General features: G+C 34.4%; 1 protein-coding gene across 2 annotated transcripts in view; it reads right to left on the bottom strand.

The window, feature by feature from the left end:
- Positions 1-23,063, bottom strand: part of EIF2A (eukaryotic translation initiation factor 2A) — a 40,901-nt gene that overhangs the window by 4,645 nt on the left and 13,193 nt on the right. For both annotated transcript variants that reach the window (XR_009054232.1, XM_057738166.1), the window contains exons 3-11: positions 20,701-20,775; positions 18,098-18,216; positions 16,954-17,053; positions 16,514-16,596; positions 11,371-11,444; positions 11,083-11,227; positions 10,777-10,893; positions 6,482-7,053; positions 2,824-2,937 (exon numbers count right to left, since the gene is read on the bottom strand). Coding sequence is in view for 1 of the 2 variants with exons in the window: in XM_057738166.1 (XP_057594149.1) it covers positions 2,824-2,937; positions 6,482-7,053; positions 10,777-10,893; positions 11,083-11,227; positions 11,371-11,444; positions 16,514-16,596; positions 16,954-17,053; positions 18,098-18,216; positions 20,701-20,775 (1,399 nt within the window). In the remaining variant the exon portion in view is untranslated. The remainder of the gene's footprint in view (positions 1-2,823; positions 2,938-6,481; positions 7,054-10,776; positions 10,894-11,082; positions 11,228-11,370; positions 11,445-16,513; positions 16,597-16,953; positions 17,054-18,097; positions 18,217-20,700; positions 20,776-23,063) is intronic.

Genomic DNA, 23,063 nt, shown 5'->3' with positions numbered 1-23,063 from the left:
TTTTATTTTTTGGGGGTACACCAAGTTCAATCATCTGTTTTTATACACACATCCCCGTATTCCCTCCCTTCCTTGACTCCCCCCACCTCGAGTCCCCCCCACCCTCCCCGCCCCAGTCCTCTAAGGCATCTTCCATCCTCGAGTTGGACTCCCTTTGTTATACAACAACTTCCCACTGACTATCTATTCTACAGTTGGTAGTATATATATGTCTGTGCTACTCTCTCACTTCGTCTCAGCTTCCCCTTCACCCCCTGCCCCCTCCCAAACCTCGAATTCTCCAGTCCATTCTCTGTATCTGCATCCTTGTTGGCAGGTGGATTCTTAACCACTGCGCCACCAGGGAAGCCCAGGACTATCTTTAAGAAAGTCAAACTGGGACTTCTCTGGCTGTCCAATGGTTAGGACTCCATGCTTCTACTGCAGGGGGCATGGGTTCAATCCCTGAGCAGGGAACTAAGATCCCACATGCCATGCAGTGTGGCCAAAAAAAAAGTCAAACTATTTTAATGTTAATTTTTCTAAACAAGAAATACTGATTCTATGACGCTCCTCCCTAGATTTTATGTGCTCAAATACCAGAAAAACACACAAAAATAAACAACTAATATTTTATTACAAAGGGACCTTAGCTCAGTACCAGCAATGGTCATATTAAAAATATCTTCTGGGACTTCCCTGGTAGCACAGTGGTTAAGAATCTGCCTGCCAATGCAGGGGACAGGGGTTTGATCCTGGATCCGGGAAGATTTTACATGCTGCGGAGCAACTAAGCCCATGAGCCACAACTACTGAGCTTGTACTCTAAAGCCCACGAGCCACAACTACTGAGCCTGTGTGCCACAATACTGAAGTCCACATGCGTAGAGCCCATGCTCCACAACAAGAGAAGCCACCGCAATGAGAAGCCCCCACACGCTGCAGCAAGAGAAAGCCTGCATGCATCAACGAAGACCGAACGCAGACAAATTAAAAAAAAAAAAAAAACAAACTTCTGATAAAGGGGAAGATCACGTACAAAGGTAGGATTCTACATTGAGTAGGTTTCTAAAGGCCCTTAAATCTCAATTAGAAGAAATCTTATACAGTCATTATAAAAAACAGTATGGTGGTTCCTTAGAAATTAAAAATATGATCCAGCAATCTCACTTCTGGATATATATCCAAAGGAAACAAAATCATTATCCCAAAGAGATATCTGTATTCCCATGTTTATTGCAACATTATTCACAATAGCCAAGGTATGGAAACAGCCTAAGTGTCCATCAATGAAACACGGATATAGAAAATGTGATATATAAACATATATGTATATACATATACACACAGAGTAGAATATTATCCAGTCATAAAAAAAGGAAATCCTACCATGTGCAACAATAACATGCATGCAACTGGAGGGCATCGTGCTAAGTGAAACAAGCCAGAAAGAGAAAGATAAATATTGCGTGGTATCAGTTACATGTGGAATCTAAAAAAAAAGTCAAGTCAAACTCATAGAAACAGAGAGTAGAATGGTGGTTGCCAGGAGTGGGGCGGGGGTGGGGGTGGGGGTGGGGGAGGTTGGTAAAAGGTTATGAACTTTCAATTATAAAATGAATAAGGTCTGAGGATCTCATGTATAACATGGTGACTGTAGCTGATACTACATTGTACTGAATACAGTAATTGAAATTTGCTAAGAAAGTAGAATTTAAGTGCTCCATTCTCCAGAAGTAAATATGTAGGGTGATGAATGTGTTAATTAACTTGATTGTAGGAATCCTTTCACAATGTACATCTATATCATATCACCATGTTGAACACTTTAAAATTTTTATTTGTCAAATATACCTGTTATTAACTGGAAAACCAACAATAAAGGAATCTTAGCTACCAGTTTGTAATATTCAGGACCAGCAGAGGTCTCTACCCACTCTGATGAAAGGCCAAGTCCTGCCTTTTACACAAGTCAAATACATGGACCGGATCATTTTACCTGGAATGACCTAAGCCTGAGTTATTTAAAGATATTTCTGGAGATGAAATATATCAACTACAAAAGAGCACACCAATTTTTTAAGCCCAGATTTTAGCAGAATACGGTTGCATAATGAAATTCTATAGCTTAAAATAGTAACTGCCTACCAAAACATACAAGTAACCTAGAACTCAAAATTCAAGTGTTAATAGGCAAGACCGAATTCTCTGAATCTCAAAAATGTGGTTACCATGACTTTACAAATAATCACATATTTCCAGCCCAGCTGATCTCACTATCACCATAAGCCACATGCCATCACAATTTACTTGTCAATCATTATGCTGGTGTGGTTTTTCAACTACCAAATCACATAAAAAATTATTTTAGAACAAGTCCACTATTTGGGTACTTCTGGTGTTTAGATTCCCAGTTGAACAGTTGCCATTTTGTCACTCAGTATATTACTATAGAAATAGTAATATACTGAGTGACAAAATGGCTTTATAGTCATGTAATTTCTGGTCTCTCTTAAATATATGCTTTCAAGAAAGCAAACTATACCACTTCACATGGGCTCCTCCAAAACGATCTGTTGCAAGGAATACTATGTAATTCCATTACGGTTTCAGGCTTTAAGGTCAATTCCAGTTTCCTAGCTCCCGTATTATATATACAGGACTACTGAGAAATTCATAGGCAAACACAAAAGAGATATTCTGGCTGCTTAAGTCTAATTCCAACTGTATTTTATAACCTAACCGGCACGTTTTTAGGACTACAATTCTTTAAACTTTATAAGGCACAGAGCTAATTTAACTGGTTTTGTTTGTTTTGTTTTGAAAAGTCAGTGCCCCAAGTACCTGCTTTGCAGCTTTCTTAGCCTCATGCTTCCTTTGATTTTTAAGGGCTGTTTTTGATAATGGCTTCTCATTTCCTGGTTGTAGTTTCATATTCTGAGGTGGTTCCTCCTCATGCTATGGAAAAAGTAAAATAAGTGATTTTGAAATGGAGTCTATGTATTTAAAAACATACACAATAAATTATACAATTTGACTAGTACTGGACAATCTTATTTTATCAAGTTTAGCTTAAGTTCCCTGGCAAAGAATATTTCAAAACTCTTGTGGTAGGCACACTTCAATGGTCAAGATGGACTTAATGAGGATCTTCCTATTAGTTGATATATATCTTTCAGTTACTTTATTTTTGTTTAAACAATGGAATTTTTCTTAGTACTACCACTGACACATGATTTTTATGAAATTAGATACTAACAATAGCTTCTTCTGGGGTCCTTTTGGATCTGACTACTGCCAACAGAAACCCAGTTGCCTTGGTTATTTTCTTTGCACAAAGAGTCACTTGCTAGATCTTACAAAATCAGAGATTAGAAGGTTAAAAATAAAAGCAAATGGAAAAACTAAAACAGACAGTAAGAAAATAAATCATATAGGAAGTGGGTAACTACATAGTTATAAACCCAGAATCAACATAATGAAGAAGGCTTTAAAAAACTAAATGACTTGTCAGACGACACAATGAAAACAGGCAATCATTTTCATCATCAGATATTTGTATAACTATCAACTACATTCAACAACAGAGAGTGAGCTACATATAGGATCAAGAAGGATCTAATGTAAAACACAGTGACTATACTTGATAACACTGTATTGTATGATTGTATAAATGAAATTCCCTGAGTCACAAAAAAAAAAAAGAAAAAAGATAAATATGTGAAGTGATGGATGTGTTAATTAACCACATGAGGGGAAACCTTTCACAATGTATATCAAATCACCATGATGTGCACTTTAAATATCTTACAGTTTTATATGTAAATTATATTTCAATGAAGCTGGAAAAAAAAAAGGTATCTCCAGAGTAGCTTCGGGCAACATACAGCGTAAGTAATGGCACTATAACTTCTTATCAGATTCATCTACTTACTGATTTCTCTCTGCATTGCTATAATCTTAATGTTAATTGTCTCGTAGACTATCTCACTCAGCACATCGAAAGGACCAAATCTCCATGAAGTTTCTTGAGTACTAGGTCTCAGAGCTGTACTGTACTTATAAATGCTATGATCAAATGGGCAGGGCTCAAACATTTAAGATATAGAGAAGTAAAAAACCATAAAGTGATTTTTATCTTAGCAGCTGCATTAACTATTGTAGGCATCAAAGTTCTGTGTGTGAACAAACCCTAGTTGCAGCAACTGAATATGTGAGAACCTACACTTATAGAATAGACAAATTTGCATGGCAAGGCTCTTTCACTTTTTTTTTTATTCCCACTGCACATAATGTTAGTTAAGATATACTAATACTTGAACATTTGTTTTACACATCAAAATTCTTTCAACAGTGAGCTCTTCTATAGTATCTTGCTTTGGCTGAAAACATTTCTGCTCATGAGAACTTTAAAAAAAAAGAGAAAGCAATTAAGAATGATGCAAGAAGAAAGGATGAGTTACAAGTCTCTTCCACACTATGAGCATCATGTAGGCACTGACAGACTTTCATTTTAGATGAAAAAAATCCACACAGCTACTATGGATCATGAGCTTTTCTGGCTTTAGTACTATATGTCTACTGTACACAATTTCATCCTTATTAATAAAATTTGTTTCATCAATTACATCAATAAGATTGTTTTGATGAACATATAAAAGTGAAGGTTTTTTTGAAGGTCAAGAAATACTTCTTTAAGTATAATTTATATATGAATTTTTTACTTATAAAAAAGTCATTTTTGTTCTTCAGGAGGAAGAATCCAAACACCTTTTTTCTCCTTCTGCTATGTAACCCTCTTCCTTTGTGAAGTTATCGACCAGACTATCTTTGTTTCTAGTAATTTCTTGACAATGTTTTCTTTGCCATTTAGCTCTTTTCTGGAATTAGATACAAACAAAAATTTCTCATTCACAGGCATGTAGTTCCTTCAAATAAAATGATGTGACAGGATCACATAATTACCAGGTTACATACAAAAGCGAAAATTTAGTAGAAATCTTAAATGTCAAAAAAGAACTTTTGAGAAGTTCTTACCTAGTTTTTTCCCCACTATTTTCAAAGTATATTCTTTCTATATTAATTTCTCTCTCTCCACCAACCAAAACAAATTAGTTTTATGAGTCAGAGAATAAAAATATACACTAATTCAGAATTTCTTCCTCTTCTGCTATCTTGCTTACACAGATTTAGAAAGCAGGATGGGTTAAGGTCACTTCCTTTTTTTTTTAATCTTAGATAAGGAAAATTTCAATAAAGAGATAGAATGAATCCTAAGACTACTATATCCTTTTTTTAAAAAATCTAAATACAAAAATAATAAATAGGGCTCAATTTGTTATATGTTTATATATTTTACTAAATAATGCAACGAAAATCTTTAAACAGAACATTTCAATGAAGTCAATGAAGTCAAAATACTAATTTCTGTAGAGGAAGAAGGCTTGTTCGTTTGTTTTTGTTTTTGAGAGGGTTAGGAGTGGCACGAGGGAGGCATAGAAATATTTATCCTTTGAAAAAGTATCTATTTCCCTGAGTGCCTAATAACTAAGTGACTATATACTCCCATTTACTTGCAACAGTCCCATTTTATACCTGCTGTATGGTCATCTTTCTATTAATACCAGTAATATTGTTGTTCATTCTTACAGAGCAATTTTAATTCTTAACATCATCACAGAAACTCAGGTCATTAATAAATGCTCTCCCTTGAGCTCTGAAATGCTAACCTTCTAAAGCAGATCAGCATCTGACCAATACTCCAATCATAACTTCACAATAGAGGTGAGGAACTGATGGCCTAAGGACAAGTGTCTTTTGTTTGAACAGCAGTGTTTTGGTTTTTTTTTTATTTTTTATTTATTTATTTATTATTTTTTGGGGGGTACGAACAGCAGTGTTTTAAAAACTGAGAAATTCCATACAAGCATCCAGACTTGTCTTGAAAAATCAAACGTTTTGGCAAACTGGGCCTAAAATCTCTTGTGGAAACAACTGGCTATTGCTGTGTAGTTTCTAAAGAGGGCATGCTCTCTTCCTTTCACCATTCTCTCCCACTCACCACTGCCTTACACCACCAGCCTAGCCTGACAGGCATTTGAATTTGAGCCCACAATCTACAACCAGTTAAGTCACACACAGTTATCTTTTCCAGAAATTTTACATTAATTACTTTGTCAATTTAACAACAATTCACCGGGACTTCCCTGGCTGTCCAGTGGTTAGGACTCCTAGCTTTCACTGCAGGGGGCCCTGGTTTGATCCCTGGTGGTGGAACAACCCCGCCAGCTGTCCGCCACGGCCAAACAAACAAAAACACACACGCAAAACAAACAAAAAACAACCATTCACCATCTTCAGCAGCAAGTCCTCCACAACCTCTACCCTAGAGTTTATATCTTCTAATCAGATACTAAATAACACATGAACATGCATGAGAAAAAGATCTAGGGAACTCCACACACTAAGAAACCTCCTACCAAAGTAGCAAAACTTTACTTACCAGTTTGGAATTGGTGACTGGCTTATTTCTTAAAGCTGGGGGTCTATAAGCTGTTGCAACTTTAGGTTCTTCACTGGGTACATCACTTGGAACTGCTTGGTAAGTTATTGCTTTTTCTGGAAATATTCCATCTAAGAATGGCTGCCAAGAAACCTGCCATAATTCTGCATTTGATGGTACATCATACTTGTGCAAGACAGAGCCAGTATAATGCCAAATCTTGTACCCATTATTAACTCGTAACCTGGGAGCACACGTGGCTGTTAAAATATGTTCACCATCTGGGCACCATGCAAAATATGTAGAATCAGAGGCCACTGGTTTAGAAATAAGTTTGTAGTTTTTAACATCCCAAACTTCCATTTGTCCCCTCAGATTTCCAAATCCAGCTAGTACTAATATATGTCCATGAGGGCTGTAGTAGGCTGCATTACGAGGACCAGTTCCAAAGTCAAACACAGGATCACACTTCAAGTTGAAAACTGTTGCTTTGGCAGGCATGAAACCATAAACAGCACAAAATTCAGTAGAACTAGAATTCCAAACTACATCATAAATGGGGCCATTTTTTGCTAGAAAAGGAATATAAAATCCAAGTTAGTGATAAAGAAATACATATAGGATTATAATATTTAGTAGCACAAGTTATAATCATATAACACTCATAAACATGTCAAACAGTAGAAAAAAAATCCAAAAATTTCATGGTATCTTAAAATATTTTTACATGACATACTATGGGGATTAATGTATGATTATAAATTTATTTAAGAAACCCTAATGAATCAATTTATTTTTAAATTTTATTTATAATCATTTTGTAATTTTGTGTATTATTATTTGTCTTTAGTACTTTTATTTAAAGTTTATTTTTTTGGCCATGCCACACAGCATGTGAGATCTTAGTTCCCTGATCAGGGGCCCAACCTAAGCCCCTGCAGTGGAAGTGTGGAGTCTTAACCACTAGACCACCAAGGAAGTCCCTTAATTTCTTTTAAACATTTTGGCAATGTGGGCTCATAGGAGCATAGGTTATTATTACTATTAATAAACTAGTTTTTCTTGGAAGAAGCAATATATGCACATAGTAATAAAGATCCAAGCGATATAAAAAGACACGCCACAAAAATAAGTCCCTCTACACAGAGGCAACCCTCTGTTATATTTCTTGCATACCCTTTCACAATATTTTTGTTGATATTAAGCATCTCTCTCTTAAGCACATACACAAACCAAAAAAACAAAGTTCTAAACCTTTATTGTTTCATTTAATACTCTTATCTTGGAAAATTTTCCATATAAGCATGTTGAGCTCTGCCTCATTCAGTTGTACTGTATTCCATTACAAACCTTGCTGTTTATTCTCCATTGTAAATGTACACAAATACATCTGTAGGAGAGAAACTGCCTGGTCAAAGGGCACATACATTTACTTCATAATGTACCACCAAAAAGCCCTTCAAAGAAGTTGTACCAATTTACACTACCAATAGTTTTTGATAGCAAAGATTTTCCCCTCATTCTCACTCACACTGTTGCATTTTTTTAAATTAATTTATGTATTTGTTTTATTTATTTATTGGCTGCATTGGGTCTTTGTTGCTGCACATGGGCTTTCTCCAGTTGCTGCGAGCCGGGGCCACTCTTCATTGCGGTGTGCGGGCTCCTCATTGCAGTGGCTTCTCTTGTTGTGGAGCATGGGCCCTAGGCATGTGGGCTTCAATAGTTGTGGCACATGGGCTCAATAGTTGTGGCTCACGGGCTCTAGAGCACAGGCTCAACAGTTGTGGTGCATGGGCTTAGTTACTCCGTGGCATATGGAATCTTCCCAGAGCAGGGCTTGAACCCGTGTCCCCTGCATTGGCAGGTGAATTCTTAACCACTGCGCCACCTAGGAAGTCCGCTGTCGCATATTTTTATCTTTGCCAACCTATTATGGTCTTATTTTCCTTTATTATAAGCTAAGCACCTTTTAGTATACTTACACATAATTTTATTTCTTTTTTTGTGGACTATTTTTTACTGTCCTATACCTATTTTTCTCTCTTGTAGTGGTCTTTTATTATTATACTTGATATATTAACAAAATTCACCTTTTCTCATACTTATCCCTTGTCTAAAAATTTTTTCCCTAATTTTTTGTTTATTTTGCTTAATTATGGACTCCTTCCCCCAATGTAGCAATCTATAATTTCATATACTCAAATTTATCACTTTTCCCCACATGACTTCTGCCCTGTTTAGAAAGTCTTTTTCTACTTTAAGATTAGAAAGATATACATATAGCTGATTCACTTAGCTGTGAGTAGAAACTAACACAACCTTGTAAAGCAACTACACTCCAATAAAAATTAAGGAAAAAAAAAAGACTAGAAAAACATTCTCCCACATTTTCTTCTAGTTCTGTAGTTTTAGATATAATTTTTTGGCCCATTTGGAACTTACTCTGGTAAAGAATTAGCAATAATAACTTTTTGTTCCAAATAGCTAGCCAACTGTCCCTAAACCATATATTAAACCATCAATATTTTCCCCCATTGATTCAAATGCTGACTTTATTATATGTCAATGGCTATGGAAGCTATGGATCTATTTGTGGATCCTGTTGCGTTCCAATGATTTATCCACCTATCCAAAGCCAGAACCAAACTGTCTTAATTATAATTGCCTTATATTTTAATATCTAATAGTATCAGAATCCCTCCTTCATTACTATTTTTTTGCAAAGTTTTCAAAACATTTTTCAATATCAACTTTATTTTTTATTTTATTTTTTTTGAAATTTAACAAACATTTATTTGTATGCAGTCAGGGACTAATTTATAGCATGGCTTCTATTCATCTCAGCCATGAGAAAACACCATAGCAGTCATTATTAAAGGTATCCATCCATAAATTACTTTTACCTCTCATTAAATGAGCAGCCATTAGCATATTAATAACAGATATGTTTATTATTACATATCCATCAGTGCGGCTTTTATACCACCTGAAACATGCATATCATCCTAGAGACGAATTAGTTTTCCAAAGCTTCTTATTTGATAGACATTACTGCAAAGCCATCATAAATTACTGAGGAGGTATTTGGTTAAAAAAGTAAACAATAAATCATACTGCCCATATGAATCAACTCTTGTTATTGAACAAGAGTTTAACAGTATTTATTTGGTAATTCCTATGTTAACTGGAAAACATCACAGATGTATTGCCATAATTTTCTTTTATATTGGTGCAACCTTCTACATATTTTTCAGAGTTTTATAAAGTCATTCATTATTTTAGCAGGTAGTTTGATGCAAAGAGTGTACTCAATTTATGAAAGTCCAACAAACCTCTAAATATTTTAAATTAAACCAATTATCAATGAAAAACTCTGAAACACAATTTTTTGAAAATATGTTTTTTGAAATTTTTATATTTAGTTATGGCAGTAAAATATCAATTTTAGAACCAGCTTATCTAGCTGTAAAAATCTACTGGCACTTAAATTTAACTTTTAGATCAATTTGGAGAGAGATGACTTCTTTGTAAAATTCTTATTAAAGGTTATAGTTTGCCCCTCAGAAGTTTTCAAGTTTTTGTCCCATCAGCCCTATATATTTTTTTGTTGTTGCTATATATGGAATCTTTCCTTCCACTGTGCTTTTTTTAAGAGACTGTTGTTTACACTGTGACTTCATCTGAATGAGCAGAGATGATTCGATTTTCATCTTTCAAAACTGTATACTTATTCTTTTGATCAGGTACACTGACTAGGTCTTTCAGAATGTTAAATAAAAGGAGGGTGGGTCATTCTTACTTTGTTCCTGATTTGAATGGGAATACATAGTTTTTAAAAGAAAGGTTACCTTACCCTTACATGTTCAATTCAAAATAAAAAAGATTAGAGAGCTGCCAGAATTTTAAAATGACTATTTTACAGTTAACTCATCAAAACAAAATATGAAGTAGTTAACACTCTTCAGTTCTGAAGATGGTGCTAAACCCACAACACCAACTTGCTGTCATAATTAATTAAATGAGTCCCCAAAGAGCTCTTACAATGGAATTATCTTACTCAGCAAGTTCCCCACTAAACTGCTGGCATAACTAAATTAACCAACTGGAGTCTGTCAAAATAAGGTATGTTTGCTAATTAATTAATTTTCTTAATTAAGAGGAATTTTCTCTCATAGGTTATTAAAACATGTGAGTTCTATCACTTGATCAAGAACTAAGATGATATCATCTTTATGGCACAATATTTTTTACTATCATCGATTCTATTGAAGGAAGACTGCTGGAACACTCACGTAATTGCACCACAGCACTTTCTCCGTTTGTGGCAATGTAGTGCAGTGTCTGTTCCCCATAGTAGGAAGCTCCTGTCTTGTCAACATCTGTACTTGCTATTACCAACACAGCGGTAGCTGTAAGGGTAAAAACTTTAGATTTAAAACACAAATTAACTTAATGGTGATAAAAATATTAAAAAGTGTAACAGCACAAGTAAATTTTCATTAAATAAGCACTGATACTTTTTTCCCCATACACATAGGAATTTAAGTCTAAATTAATGCTCGATAAACAAAATGGGAGATAAGATATATTTATCATACCTTTTTTATTCCATAGCATAGTAACCTTATCAGCCTTAAAGAAACTTTTATTGGCTAAAGCTGCATGAGGTCCATCAAAGTTGGGGTACTGATATAATCTGACAAATGAAGGTGCACCCTTACTTCCTGGAACGTAGACAGCCACCTAAGATACACAGATATAAATCATTACTTAATTTTTTTGATGCATATAAACTAAGAAGAACGTGTTTTTAAAGCTACTAAAAACTAGGATAAGGTTTAATCTCATAATATTCCACATGAACAAATAAAAACATTAGTAATTACCTTGTACGGCTGGGGTCCAGGTGATAACACAAAATCATTAATTTTTTTCAAATGCAATTTATTTGCAATCGTGTCTAAAAAAAAGTAAACAGTATTAGATTAATTAGAGAAGCTAATAGAAATATCTCAAATTCTGAATGCATTATAAAAGGTTAATGAAACTATACACAAAATGGCTCATTGCAGTCTCATGTAGGTGAGGCAGAGAAACATCGTGGAAAAAGCATGGGGTGAGAGTGAGACAGACCTGTGCTTGAATTCCTACTCAGTCACTACTAACTGTGTGACACTGGGCAAGTAATGGGATTACATACCTAGCTCCTAGTACACAGTGCCAGGCACATACTAGGTATTAAATAAATATCAGTTCTCTTAACCTCTGAACTAAAGTAGTCTTAAGAGTCCATTTGATGGGACAGATGACCGTAGCTTGCTACCACAGAATGTGGATATGTAAATTCTATAACTAATGTGATAAACAGATCCACAAGAATGATACTCACAATAACAGTAACAATAACAATGGCTGATATTTGTTGAGTACTTATTCTGTGCCAGGCAGTAGGAGACCCTGTTATGAATACTATGCTTTCCTAGTTAACTGGATCAAGAGCTATTATTCTTTCTTTGTTCAAATATAGAGATCAACAGCTGTTCAAAAGTAGCACACCAAACTGCTAACCTGACAGCCCCCTTCTTTTGGCACGCTCATAAAGAGGCAAGTAGATATAGCTTCCTCCACAAGAGGGCAGACAGCAGGATCAAGCAGTATCAGCAGTATTTCATCTTGTGGAACTGAAAACCACAGCCACAGAAAGATAGAGAAAATGAAAAAGCAGAGGACTTTGTACCAGATGAAGGGACAGGATAAAGCCCCAGAAAAACAACTAAATGAAGAGGAGATAGGCACCCTTACAGAAAAAGAATTCAGAATAATGATGGTGAAGATGATCCAGGACTTTGAAAAAAGACTGGATGCAAAGATCGAAAAGTTTACCAAAGGCCTAGAAGAATTAAAGAGCAAACAAACAGAGATATGCAACACAATAACTGAAATGAAAAATACACTGGAAAGAACCAATAGCAGATTAACTGAGGCAGAAGGGCGAATAAGTGACCTGGAAGACAGAATGGTGATCATCACTGATGCAGAAAAGAATAAAGAAAAAAGAATGAAAAGAACTGAAGACAGCCTAAGAGACCTCTGGGACAATGTTAAACGCACCAACATTCACATTATAGGGGTCCCAGAAGGAGAAGAGAGAGAGAAAGGACCTGAGAAAATATTGGAAGAGATTCTAGTTGAAAACTTCCCTAACATGGGAAAGGAAATAGCTACCCAAGTGCAGGAAGCACAGAGAGTCCCAGGCAGGATAAACCCAAGGAGAAACACACCAAGACATATAGTAGTCAAGCTGACAAAAATTAAAGACAGAGAAATGTTATTAAAAGCAACAAGGGAAAAATGACAAATAACATACAAGGGAACTCCCATAAGGTTAACAGCTGATTTCTCAGTAGAAACTCTGCAAGCCAGAAGGGAGTGGCATGATATATTTCAAGTGATGAAAGGGAAGAACCTACAACCAAGAATACTCTACCCAGCAAGGATCTCATTCAGATTCAACGGAGAAATCAAAAGCTTTACAGACAAGCAACAGCTAAGAGAATTCAGCACCACCAAATCAGCCCTACAACAAATGCTAAAGGAACTTCTCTAAGCGGGAAACGTTAACAGAAGAAAAGGACCTACAGAAACAACAACAAAACAATTAAGAAAATGGCAATAGGAACATACATATCGACAATTACCTTGAATGTAAACGGACTAAATGCACCAACCAGAAGACACAGACTGGCTGAATGGATACAAAAACAAGACCCATACATATGCTGTCTACAAGAGACCCACTTCAGACCCAGGGACACATACAGACGGAAAGTGAGGGGATGGAAAAAGATATTTCATGCAAATGAAAATCAAAAGAAAGCTGGAGTAGCAATACTCATATCAGATAAAATAGACTTTAAAATAAAAAATGTTACAAGAGACAAGAAAGGACATTACATAAAGATCAAGGGATCAATCCAAGAAGAGGAGATAATTATAAATATATATGCACCCAATATAGGAGCACCTCAATACATAAGGCAAATGCTAACAACTGTGAAAGAGGAAATGCAAGGCAGAAATAGAGACACAGGTGTAGAGAACAAACACATAGACACCAAGTGGGGAAACCAGGGAGGGTTGGGGGGGAATGAATTGGGAGATTGGGACACCAAATTGTACACTCTAAATATATGCTATTTATTGTCTGTTAACTGTATCTCAATAAAACTTCTTAAAAAAAAAAATGGGCAGACCTAGATAGGCATTCCCCCCCCCCCCAAAAAGTGGCAAGTAAGATAAGCAAGCAAGCTAACCTCAAATAGGTGGGGGCAGGATTAAGTCTCAAAAGCAGGAAATTGAAGGGCACAGCTAAATGATTGTGTGGATGGTGCCAAAATCAGCCTGCAGGCCATCTTTTGTACATGTGAACAGTTACCAACTCCCATTCTACTTTTTTTTTTTTTTAATTACTTTATTTTTGGCTGCATTGCATTGTCGTTGCTGCACACGGGCTTTCTCTAGTTGTGGTGAGCAGGGGCTACTCTTCATTGCAGTGCACGGGCTTCTCATTGCGGTGGCTTCTCTTGTTGTGGAGCACAGGCTCTAGGTGTGTGGGCTTCAGTAGTTGTGGCACTTGGGCTCAGTAGTTGTGGCTTGAGGGCTCTAGAGCACTGGCTCAGTAGTTATGCTGCACAGGCCTAGCTGCTCCATAACATGTGGGATCCTCCCAGACCAGGGCTTGAACCTGTGTCCCCTACATTGGCAGGTGGACTCGCAACCACCGTGCTACCATGGGAGTCCCCCATTCTACATTTTTGACTTATGATAGGGTTATGTCCTGATAAACAGGACATAAATTGAAAATATCATAAGTTGAAAATGCATTTGATATAGCTAATGTACTGAACATCATAGCTTAGCTTAGACTACCTTAAATATTTTATTTTATAATAAAGAGTTGAATATCTTATGTCATCTATTGAATAATGAACTGAAAGTGAAAAATATAATGGTTGTATGGGTCCAGAATGTTATAAGTGTATCAATTGTTGACCCTGTGGTCGGTCAAGTGGCTGACTGGGAGCTGTGGCTCACTGCTGCTACCTAGTGTCACAAGAGAATACCATTCCGCATATCGCTAGCCCAGGAAATGATCAAAATTCAAAGTACAATTTCTACTGAATACATATCACTTTCACATCATCATAAAGTTGAAAAATCGTAAGTCAAACTATTATAAGTCGGGGACTGTCTGTACTGAAAAGTTTTCAGTCACCAATGAAATATTCTAAAGACAAAAGGAACTGCAAAACCTTCTTCCTTAAATTATTTTTCAGTAATCATGTTATAGGTGTTACTGTTGGTATTGCTATTCTAAGAATACCATGTGGTCAATGTAGCAAATGAATAATTATGTGGATGTGATATTCTCAAACCATCACCCCTGGGATCCCAGAGAACCACATTTTTGGTGTTAGCAAAAGGCAATACAGATGTAAGACAAAAAAGAAAAGAAAAGGAAAAAGAAAAGGCCTAGAAACAATGATCAATCAACAGAGTAGCAATGAGAATCCTCTAAACCCAGACTGTGGTCTCTAAATACCATTTTCCACTAAAAATGAGCAGTGTATGTTGGAGAATTGGCTGATTCTAGGTGTGTAGCAAGAAATACACAAGATAATCCTAGAACGACTTGTCCTACCATATAGCAAAGAAGTCATATTAAAGACTAATTGACCAATGATGGGACAATTTGAGCATCAATAAGAATAATAATTAAAATGGATTGAAACACATCATGTTTAAATCCATACTTCATTAGGTTGGGGGTGGGGATTACTTGGTTGTAATGGAGACTGCTAGAGAAAGAACTCATTTTATTAAAAGTGATAAAGGAAAAGAATATCTATCTTGTCTTTCCCATACAAATGGCACCATTAGGTAACCAAATAGTAGGAAGGGGAAGTTCTCCTTATGTATTTATTAGTACAGCTAATAAATGAGAGGGGAAGGAGAGAAACTATAATATCATCAATTTTTAACCACTCATGAAATAATGGATTGAGGGATTGAACATTAATGTCAGTTAACCATACAAAATTAAAGACAATGAGACATTACGTGCCTCTTGATAAAAGAATTGAACACTGCCTTATGATGTAGCCTTGCCCTCATCTCCTCAAAAAAGAACTTAAAGCTGACCAACTCTAGATCCAAATAGTTATTTACAGGAAACAGACGAAAATGTTAAATTACAGAATGGGATAAAACAGCAAAACTCAAGTATGGGAAAATATATAAGACAAGTAACCTTATTTCTCAAATAATAAATTGTAAGGGGGAAAATAGAATGGAGAGGGAACCTATAAGCTTAAAAGAAACTTAAAAGATATATAAGTCAATTGCAATGTGAAGGACCTGATTTGGATCCTGAGTTTTTAAAAAACTATCACATTTGCAATTATTAGAAATTTGAACACTGACCAGATATTTTATAATTTGTGATAATGGTATTATGACTAAGTTTAAAAAAAAATATTAAGGGCCCTAATCTTCTCTAAGAGATACATACTGAAATATTTACAGGTAAAATTATATGATGTCTACAATTTGCTTTAGCAGAGTTCAAGAGATGGTAGGTGGATAGATATATGGATGAAGAGAATTGGCAATGGACTGATGGTTATGGGTATACTACTAGGTGTCTGCTTCTGTGTTTGAAATTCTATGCAATAAAATATTTTAAAAATTTGTATCACAGAATTTCAATAGCAACTAAACTCAGGAAGAGGTATTCAAATGTCTTAATTTAATAGTAATTATTAGATAGTAAAAATTTATTATAAAAGAGTATCTTTGTGTTATAAAATTTTACTAGCATTTACACTTAGAGTTATTCAAATGAATTACTATAAAAGCAATTGTTAATATATTAACAGTATTTAGGAGAACCTTTTGATGCCATAAAGGCAATAAAAACTGTACATGTTTATAGTAAGTAATAAAATTATTTCATAAATCTTTACATACTAAAATTGTTGTTTTCAAAGAAGTGAACTTCACTGTTAACATTTCGGGCACAAAGAGTTTCATCTTCTGACCAGGATGGACACCTACATTGAAAAGAAGGAATATTAAAAAATTAAATAGAATGTAACATTATATGTTAACATGTTAAAGTTTATGATATTGTTTACTATTTAAGGAAAAATACATATAAATATGATGTCAAGTCAGTTATTAATAGTTTTAGTCAGCATATGTAATAGAAGAATATTGTTCTTTTTGATTCAAATACTAAACAAAAGGTCAAGTTTTTACTCTATTACATTCCCATATACAAAATCCTTAAAGATCTAGATTTTGATTTGATAGGTTATTTTCTAAATCAATACCAGAGAAACAAATAATATACAACAAAGATATTTAAAATATTTAAAAATAATTAGTATTTTAAAGCATTTATTTACCAATTTTGCATTTTTTTTTGGATGAAAGACTTCAAACATGTTCCAGTTTTCACATCATAAAGTTGTAGGTTGGGTATCTCAGCTGTATCATCTTTAGAAGCTGCCATAAAAACAAAATTTTTTGCAGTAATTGTCTCCTAACGCTAGCAAAAAATTTCATTCTTAGAAAAAATTAACAAGATTATAAAGATCAGGTAAGAGTTGCTTTAAATAAACATTCCCCTCTAGCTTTAATTATAGATTTAATTATCCATTCCTAAAGCAATGACAATATGACAGCTGTATGAGCAGAAGTTCAGTATTTCTGAAATGAGTTAATTACCACAGTTTTTAAGAATACTTAAGAGATTTCTTGTTTTTTAAGTGTGACATAGTTTGCTGTTAAACAGATTAAACTGTCTTATTATGAAAACTGTGTCTATAAGTCAAACACATGAAAAAAATTATAGAAAATCACTCATAGTCCTCAACTGATTCTCAATTTCCCTTTTACTTACTTGGAAAAATAAGATTCATTAGAGTCCATGCCTCTAGGAAGAACAAACTCAGGAAGTTCATAACCCAGCAATGAACTACTATCACATATTTATTCAACAACATCCAAATTATTATAAAATGCTTCTTAAAATAAGCCCTATACCAGGACTGAATATTTTGTTACTTATCTGTGAAGCACAGCTATATAAAATGTTCATATATCATATACTAGATCTTTAAAAGCATTAGCAAATGGCACACCATTTCCTATTTTGTCATACCATACACATTTCTTAGATGTGTCTACTGTACTTCCTCTTTCATTTATAATTATATAAAGCATTTTTTATTTTAAAGGTCATTATTCTTAATTTTTGAGATCTTCTCTATCCAGCAGTTATTTATTTTATAAACTTTCCCTTGAGCCTTTTCTTTTCTTCTATCTCATGATGGATTTTCTTACTAACCTACCATACCTTGAAATTACTTAAAGTACATTGTATTTGGGGAATACAGGATTCATTGTTGATTAAACATATTCTCAAACACTATTTACTATCATAAAGATTAATTACTTTCCTATAAGTTTATAAACCTTCTCTTTTTTTTTCCCTCACTGAATTGAGTTGGTCCTGTCAAAATATTTTTACAATTGGAAAATACTTACTAGTGTAAGGCTGCCATGTTGCCAGGACAGTGTTTTTTGGCGAGAACTCAAGGCAAACTGCCTTTGGAAGGTCGAAGGAGTGCAGTAGTCCCTTGTTAGTGACACTGATAACATTTATTCTGGTTTCAAAAGAAATTACTTCAGCAATGAAATACTGTTTCACAATAGCCAGCACTATCCAAAACATTCACATTTCTTTTTAAATACAGATCACTCTAAAGTGTTCATTCTTCATAAAAATCAATTTTCAGTTGGTTCTAGAAAACATCTAATAAACACTTTAATGTAAAAAAGTGTACATTTTACCAAAAGGCCCCTATTTAAGGCTGGTGTTGAGAAATAATATAGAATTTGCAGGAAGATACAATGGACGATACCACCTTCAGCTGAAAAGGAAAAAAAACAGGCCTTTAAGTGAACACAGAGCAAACCTACAGACAAGTGGAGGGCTATTAGATACAAGAGAAAATGCAAAGTATGTATTTTTTAATTTCAGTAAATGGAAACTGCAGCAGCTGGGGAAATCAGCAAGGAGACTTTTGATGTCTATTAAAATCTTAGAAGCAGTCTCCAAAAGATATTACTGTAAGAATTATCATGGTTCAATAATGACAAAAGTGACAATAATTGTGGAAAAAAGGCAGTTTCCATTTTCTGGGACATTTTCTACATACCATGTTCTGATTTAACCACTCTATGTACATTTCCTCATTTAATCCTCACAACAATTTCATAAAACAGGTATTATCATCTTCATTTTACAAATGGTAAAACTGAAGGTTAGAAAAAAAAAAACCAAAATGATTTGATGCTGTGCCGAAGATCATACTACTAATAAATGCCAGAGCAACGCTTTGAAATCTGTTTGGCCTGACTTGCTCTTATGTAGGCCTTAGGGTAAAGGGAAAAAAAAAAAAAGAAAGTAAGAAAAATAAAAGTTACTCCATCTCATTGCAGAAATTCCTTAAATTTACTTTGTTCAACTGAAGTCTGAGAACACTGGGTTAAGTAGGATAAGCAGCAACTGGTAAGAATAAACGATTACTGCATATTGTTTAAACATGCAGACACATACACACAAACACACATGCTTACAACTCTAGATTCCTTACAACTTACTGTAAGTTACATATTTTAGAATTACATGAAGCTTACTTTTTTGCTGTTGTTAATAAACTTTAAAGTTATTCTTAGTTTAATGAAGGGTGTTTATTTTAATTTAAATAAGCACATATTTAAGAAAAAATCAGTTTTAGCTTCTGACCTAGTTAACCATGAATTCAGCAAAGACCACAATCAATACACTATATCTGTTTCTCTTGCCACAGGAACAGTATGTATTGTTGTGGCTGCAGCACCTTAAGGAAATAAATGCTAGAATCAGATATAAAAAAATCTATTAAAAAGATGGACACAACATATGGGGACATGTTAAGAGGACTGAGTTAAATCCAACAGAAAGCAAAGTGGAGATATGACATATAAAATAATTAATAATAGTTGCCAAAGTGAAAACAGACTTACTCAATAAACTCTAAGGTAGTAGAATAAGGGATACCTCAAAAAGATAACAGGCAGTGAAAAGATGTATGGTATATTCCATCAGATAGTAAATTTCTATGAACTCATTACTCAGTTAAACTAAAACATGGATTTAAAAAAATAAAACCCAAATACCCACAATAGGTTATACCTAAAGAAATCAGAAAAGTTGAGAGTACATCATTTTTTTGAGACTGAGATTAAGCCTGTTAACTTTGTAAATAAGACCCAATATAATTATATTCTTAATAACTTGAGAGTAGTAGTTTGTTGGTTCGATTCAATAACTTAAAAATAATAAAATGCTCATGAACATTTTTACCTATAAAAGCTAATTCTGCCAGCTACTTACAGTCGTAGAAGTGAATCAACTAAGTTAATACAATCATTTTAGCATTTTTAATCCAATCTGACCTGATAGTTGAAAGACCTCAGAATATATTACCACCGTGTAAGAAACATTTAAAATGTACTTTTCAAATGGACATAATCATTTTTCCCCCTTTAAAAAACCCAAGATATTACATCTGGCTAAAAACAACAAAAATAACTTTAAACCAAGCAACAAATAGACTATACCAAACATATTATTGAATAACTTCTAAAATACATAGATGACATGCTGTTATACACAATAAAACTAATAGCAATAAATATAGACAGTTGTTAATAATTTAACAGCAAAGATATAAAGTATCTAAGATAAACAAGCAAAGAGAATTATTCTCTAAGTGTTAGTGCACAACTTAAGAAACCCTAAACAACAACTCAGAGCACTATTTAAAACAACCTCTCAGCTTCTTCTGCATTAAATTAAGTGCCCTTTTTCATACATTTTAATTCTAAGTAACTAGAGAACTCAAAGAAGGCCTGGCACATAAATAGAAACTAACAACTTTGGAGATCTTCTATGGATGTTACATTGGAGATAATACCTAACTGCACCAAGACATTAAAAGATGGACTTTATAAATGACATCCAAATACATATTATTCAAATAAAACAATTATGTTTTATATTCAGGATGCACACATAAAATGTTACATAAATGAACACTAACTTTTCTCCGTTGCCCCAGGCGAACAAGGTCCCATCCTTACTAAAGGTATAGGCTTTGCAATTTTTCCCAGAGTCTCTGAAAATGACAAGAAAAAAAGTTTAAATTAATAAGCATTAATATTTCTTTAAAAATGTGATTAAAAATCCACAATCTTACCACTAATTTAATGACTAAGAACTTACATAAATTTTAGAAAATAATTCCAAAGTGCTTTAGTCTACCAAACATACTCTCTCTCTTAAAACGCAGTGCCAACTACCACTGTAAAGTAAGGTAGAAATTGATTTTCTACAAACAGATCAATCTTAAGTAAGAAATAGAGCCCTTTTGGGTGAATAACTAGTTGGTGTGAAAACTCAAAAATGTACGTGTATGTGGAAGCTACCAGCTGTCAGCCCTTGAGAGCTGAAGGATTTCAACACGGAGGCTTTGTGAATAATTTCCCAAACTACCTGCATAACAAAACGATGGTGGATAAAACATCCTCAAGTGGCCAACGAGTGCCCCTAGATTTGAAGGACAAAGACCTTCCATCAATTTCTCACGTGTGGAGACAGAAAGTATAACAACAATAAGAGGATCTTCACATTAAATAAATGCAGATGCAGGATTCTGTATAAAACCTAACCTGTGGAACTTGAACTTCTTGGCAATCTTCTGTCAAATGATCAAATCTTTAAGTACTGTATCTCTCAACTGGAGATGGCTACTGTGCGTACATCTCCCAGTGATAAAGAAGACCTAGACAAAAATGTGTGCATGTGTGTACAGCAGATGTCTATACGTGTGGTCACAACATTAGATCAGAACTTTGCGACTAATAAATATTTGAATTGTCAAATAACGACATGCTGAGAACTGACCAGTACACCCCTTCTAAACCGGACACTATCTTTGCATTCATTCATCTGAAGATGACATTTGTGCTTCTGCAATCACAAAATAATGGTAGCTTATCCTCAGTGTGTATTTACTGAAACTTTTTTTTTCTCTCTCCCTTACATAAATAGATACGACCAAGCTGTCCTCCATTTTACACTTGTGCAACTCATTTCTGAACCTGAAGGCAGAATTTTACAATTATTCTTTTTAAACCCCACCCAAGTTTTGGCCTATTATTTCAGCCTACTGATATCTACTTATACCTTCACTTTCCTTTTTAAAAACATTCGTCATTCCTCACAGATTTAAGTATAAATTACAAAACATCATTCTAAGCTATCATCTAAATTAATTATAGAACATTGGATGACCTCTGAACAAGCTCCTGTGGCTCACCAACAGTCCTTCGCTCAAACTAAAATCAGCTCATTAAACAGCTGACTTCACAGCTCTTAACCAATGACAACTCTGTCACTACCATCATTCAACCAAAAGACACTCATTTCTCAGATACTTTGCTAAAATCATGTTTATAGTTCTATTCTGATGTGTCTGCAAATTCCACACAGAAAGGAAATGAGACAAACTTCAAACAATTTGTTCTTAGCAAGCTCATCTTAACCCCAATAATCACCTCATTATTGCAATGATTATAAATTGTCTTTTCAATAACTCATTCTAGAATTATGTTTAAGAATGAAGGCAAGCTTCCTAGATTATAGTATCCAGAGTTCAATTGTTTTGTTAATTTTGGCAATTGGAAAATTGTGTCTATTTTCTTCTGGAACAATCTTTTAAATGAAAAATTTTAAACATACCCAGTAACAGAGAAAAAGTATGATAACCATCCCACACACCTATCATCAAGCTTAAATAATTATTAACTCATGGCCAATTTTCTTTAATCTACTCCCTACTTTCATATTTAATGCCAGAATATTTTAAAGTAAAACCAGATGTTATATCATTTTACTCTATACTTCAGTAGCATCTCTAACTGATGAGGGCATTTTTTTTTTTAGCTCTTTATTGGAATATAATTGCTTTACACTGTTGTGCCAGTTTTTGCTGTACAACAATGTGAATCAGCTGTATTTACACATATATCCCCATATCCCCTCCCTATCCCAGCTCAGGTGAGTGAATTTTTAAAAAACGAAACCACCACCATGCCACTTCAAATTCATGAAATTAACAATAATTCCTTACTATTATTTAATACTCAGTATTTGGATATTCGGTTTTTTAAAAGCTCCCCCACGTCATTCTAATGTGCAGCCAAATTTAAGGACCATTTATCTAAAAGCTTGATTAGAAGCAGGTTTTTAAAAATCTTCATAGAAGGTAAGTACGGAATAGTTCCTATTGCAACTCACCAGGAGACACATAATGTCTCCTTGTTCTACTCTTAGTGACACTGAGATTGTACTGGACTCATTATGTGCCTCCTCAGACTCACCTAATCCTTCCTGCTCCCAGGC

The sequence above is a fragment of the Hippopotamus amphibius genome, chromosome 6 (genome assembly GCF_030028045.1).
Source record: "Hippopotamus amphibius kiboko isolate mHipAmp2 chromosome 6, mHipAmp2.hap2, whole genome shotgun sequence".
In the NCBI taxonomy this organism is placed as follows: domain Eukaryota; kingdom Metazoa; phylum Chordata; class Mammalia; order Artiodactyla; family Hippopotamidae; genus Hippopotamus; species Hippopotamus amphibius.
The sequence above is the reverse complement of the archived record's forward strand: the minus strand, read 5'-3'. Positions and strand labels throughout refer to the sequence as shown.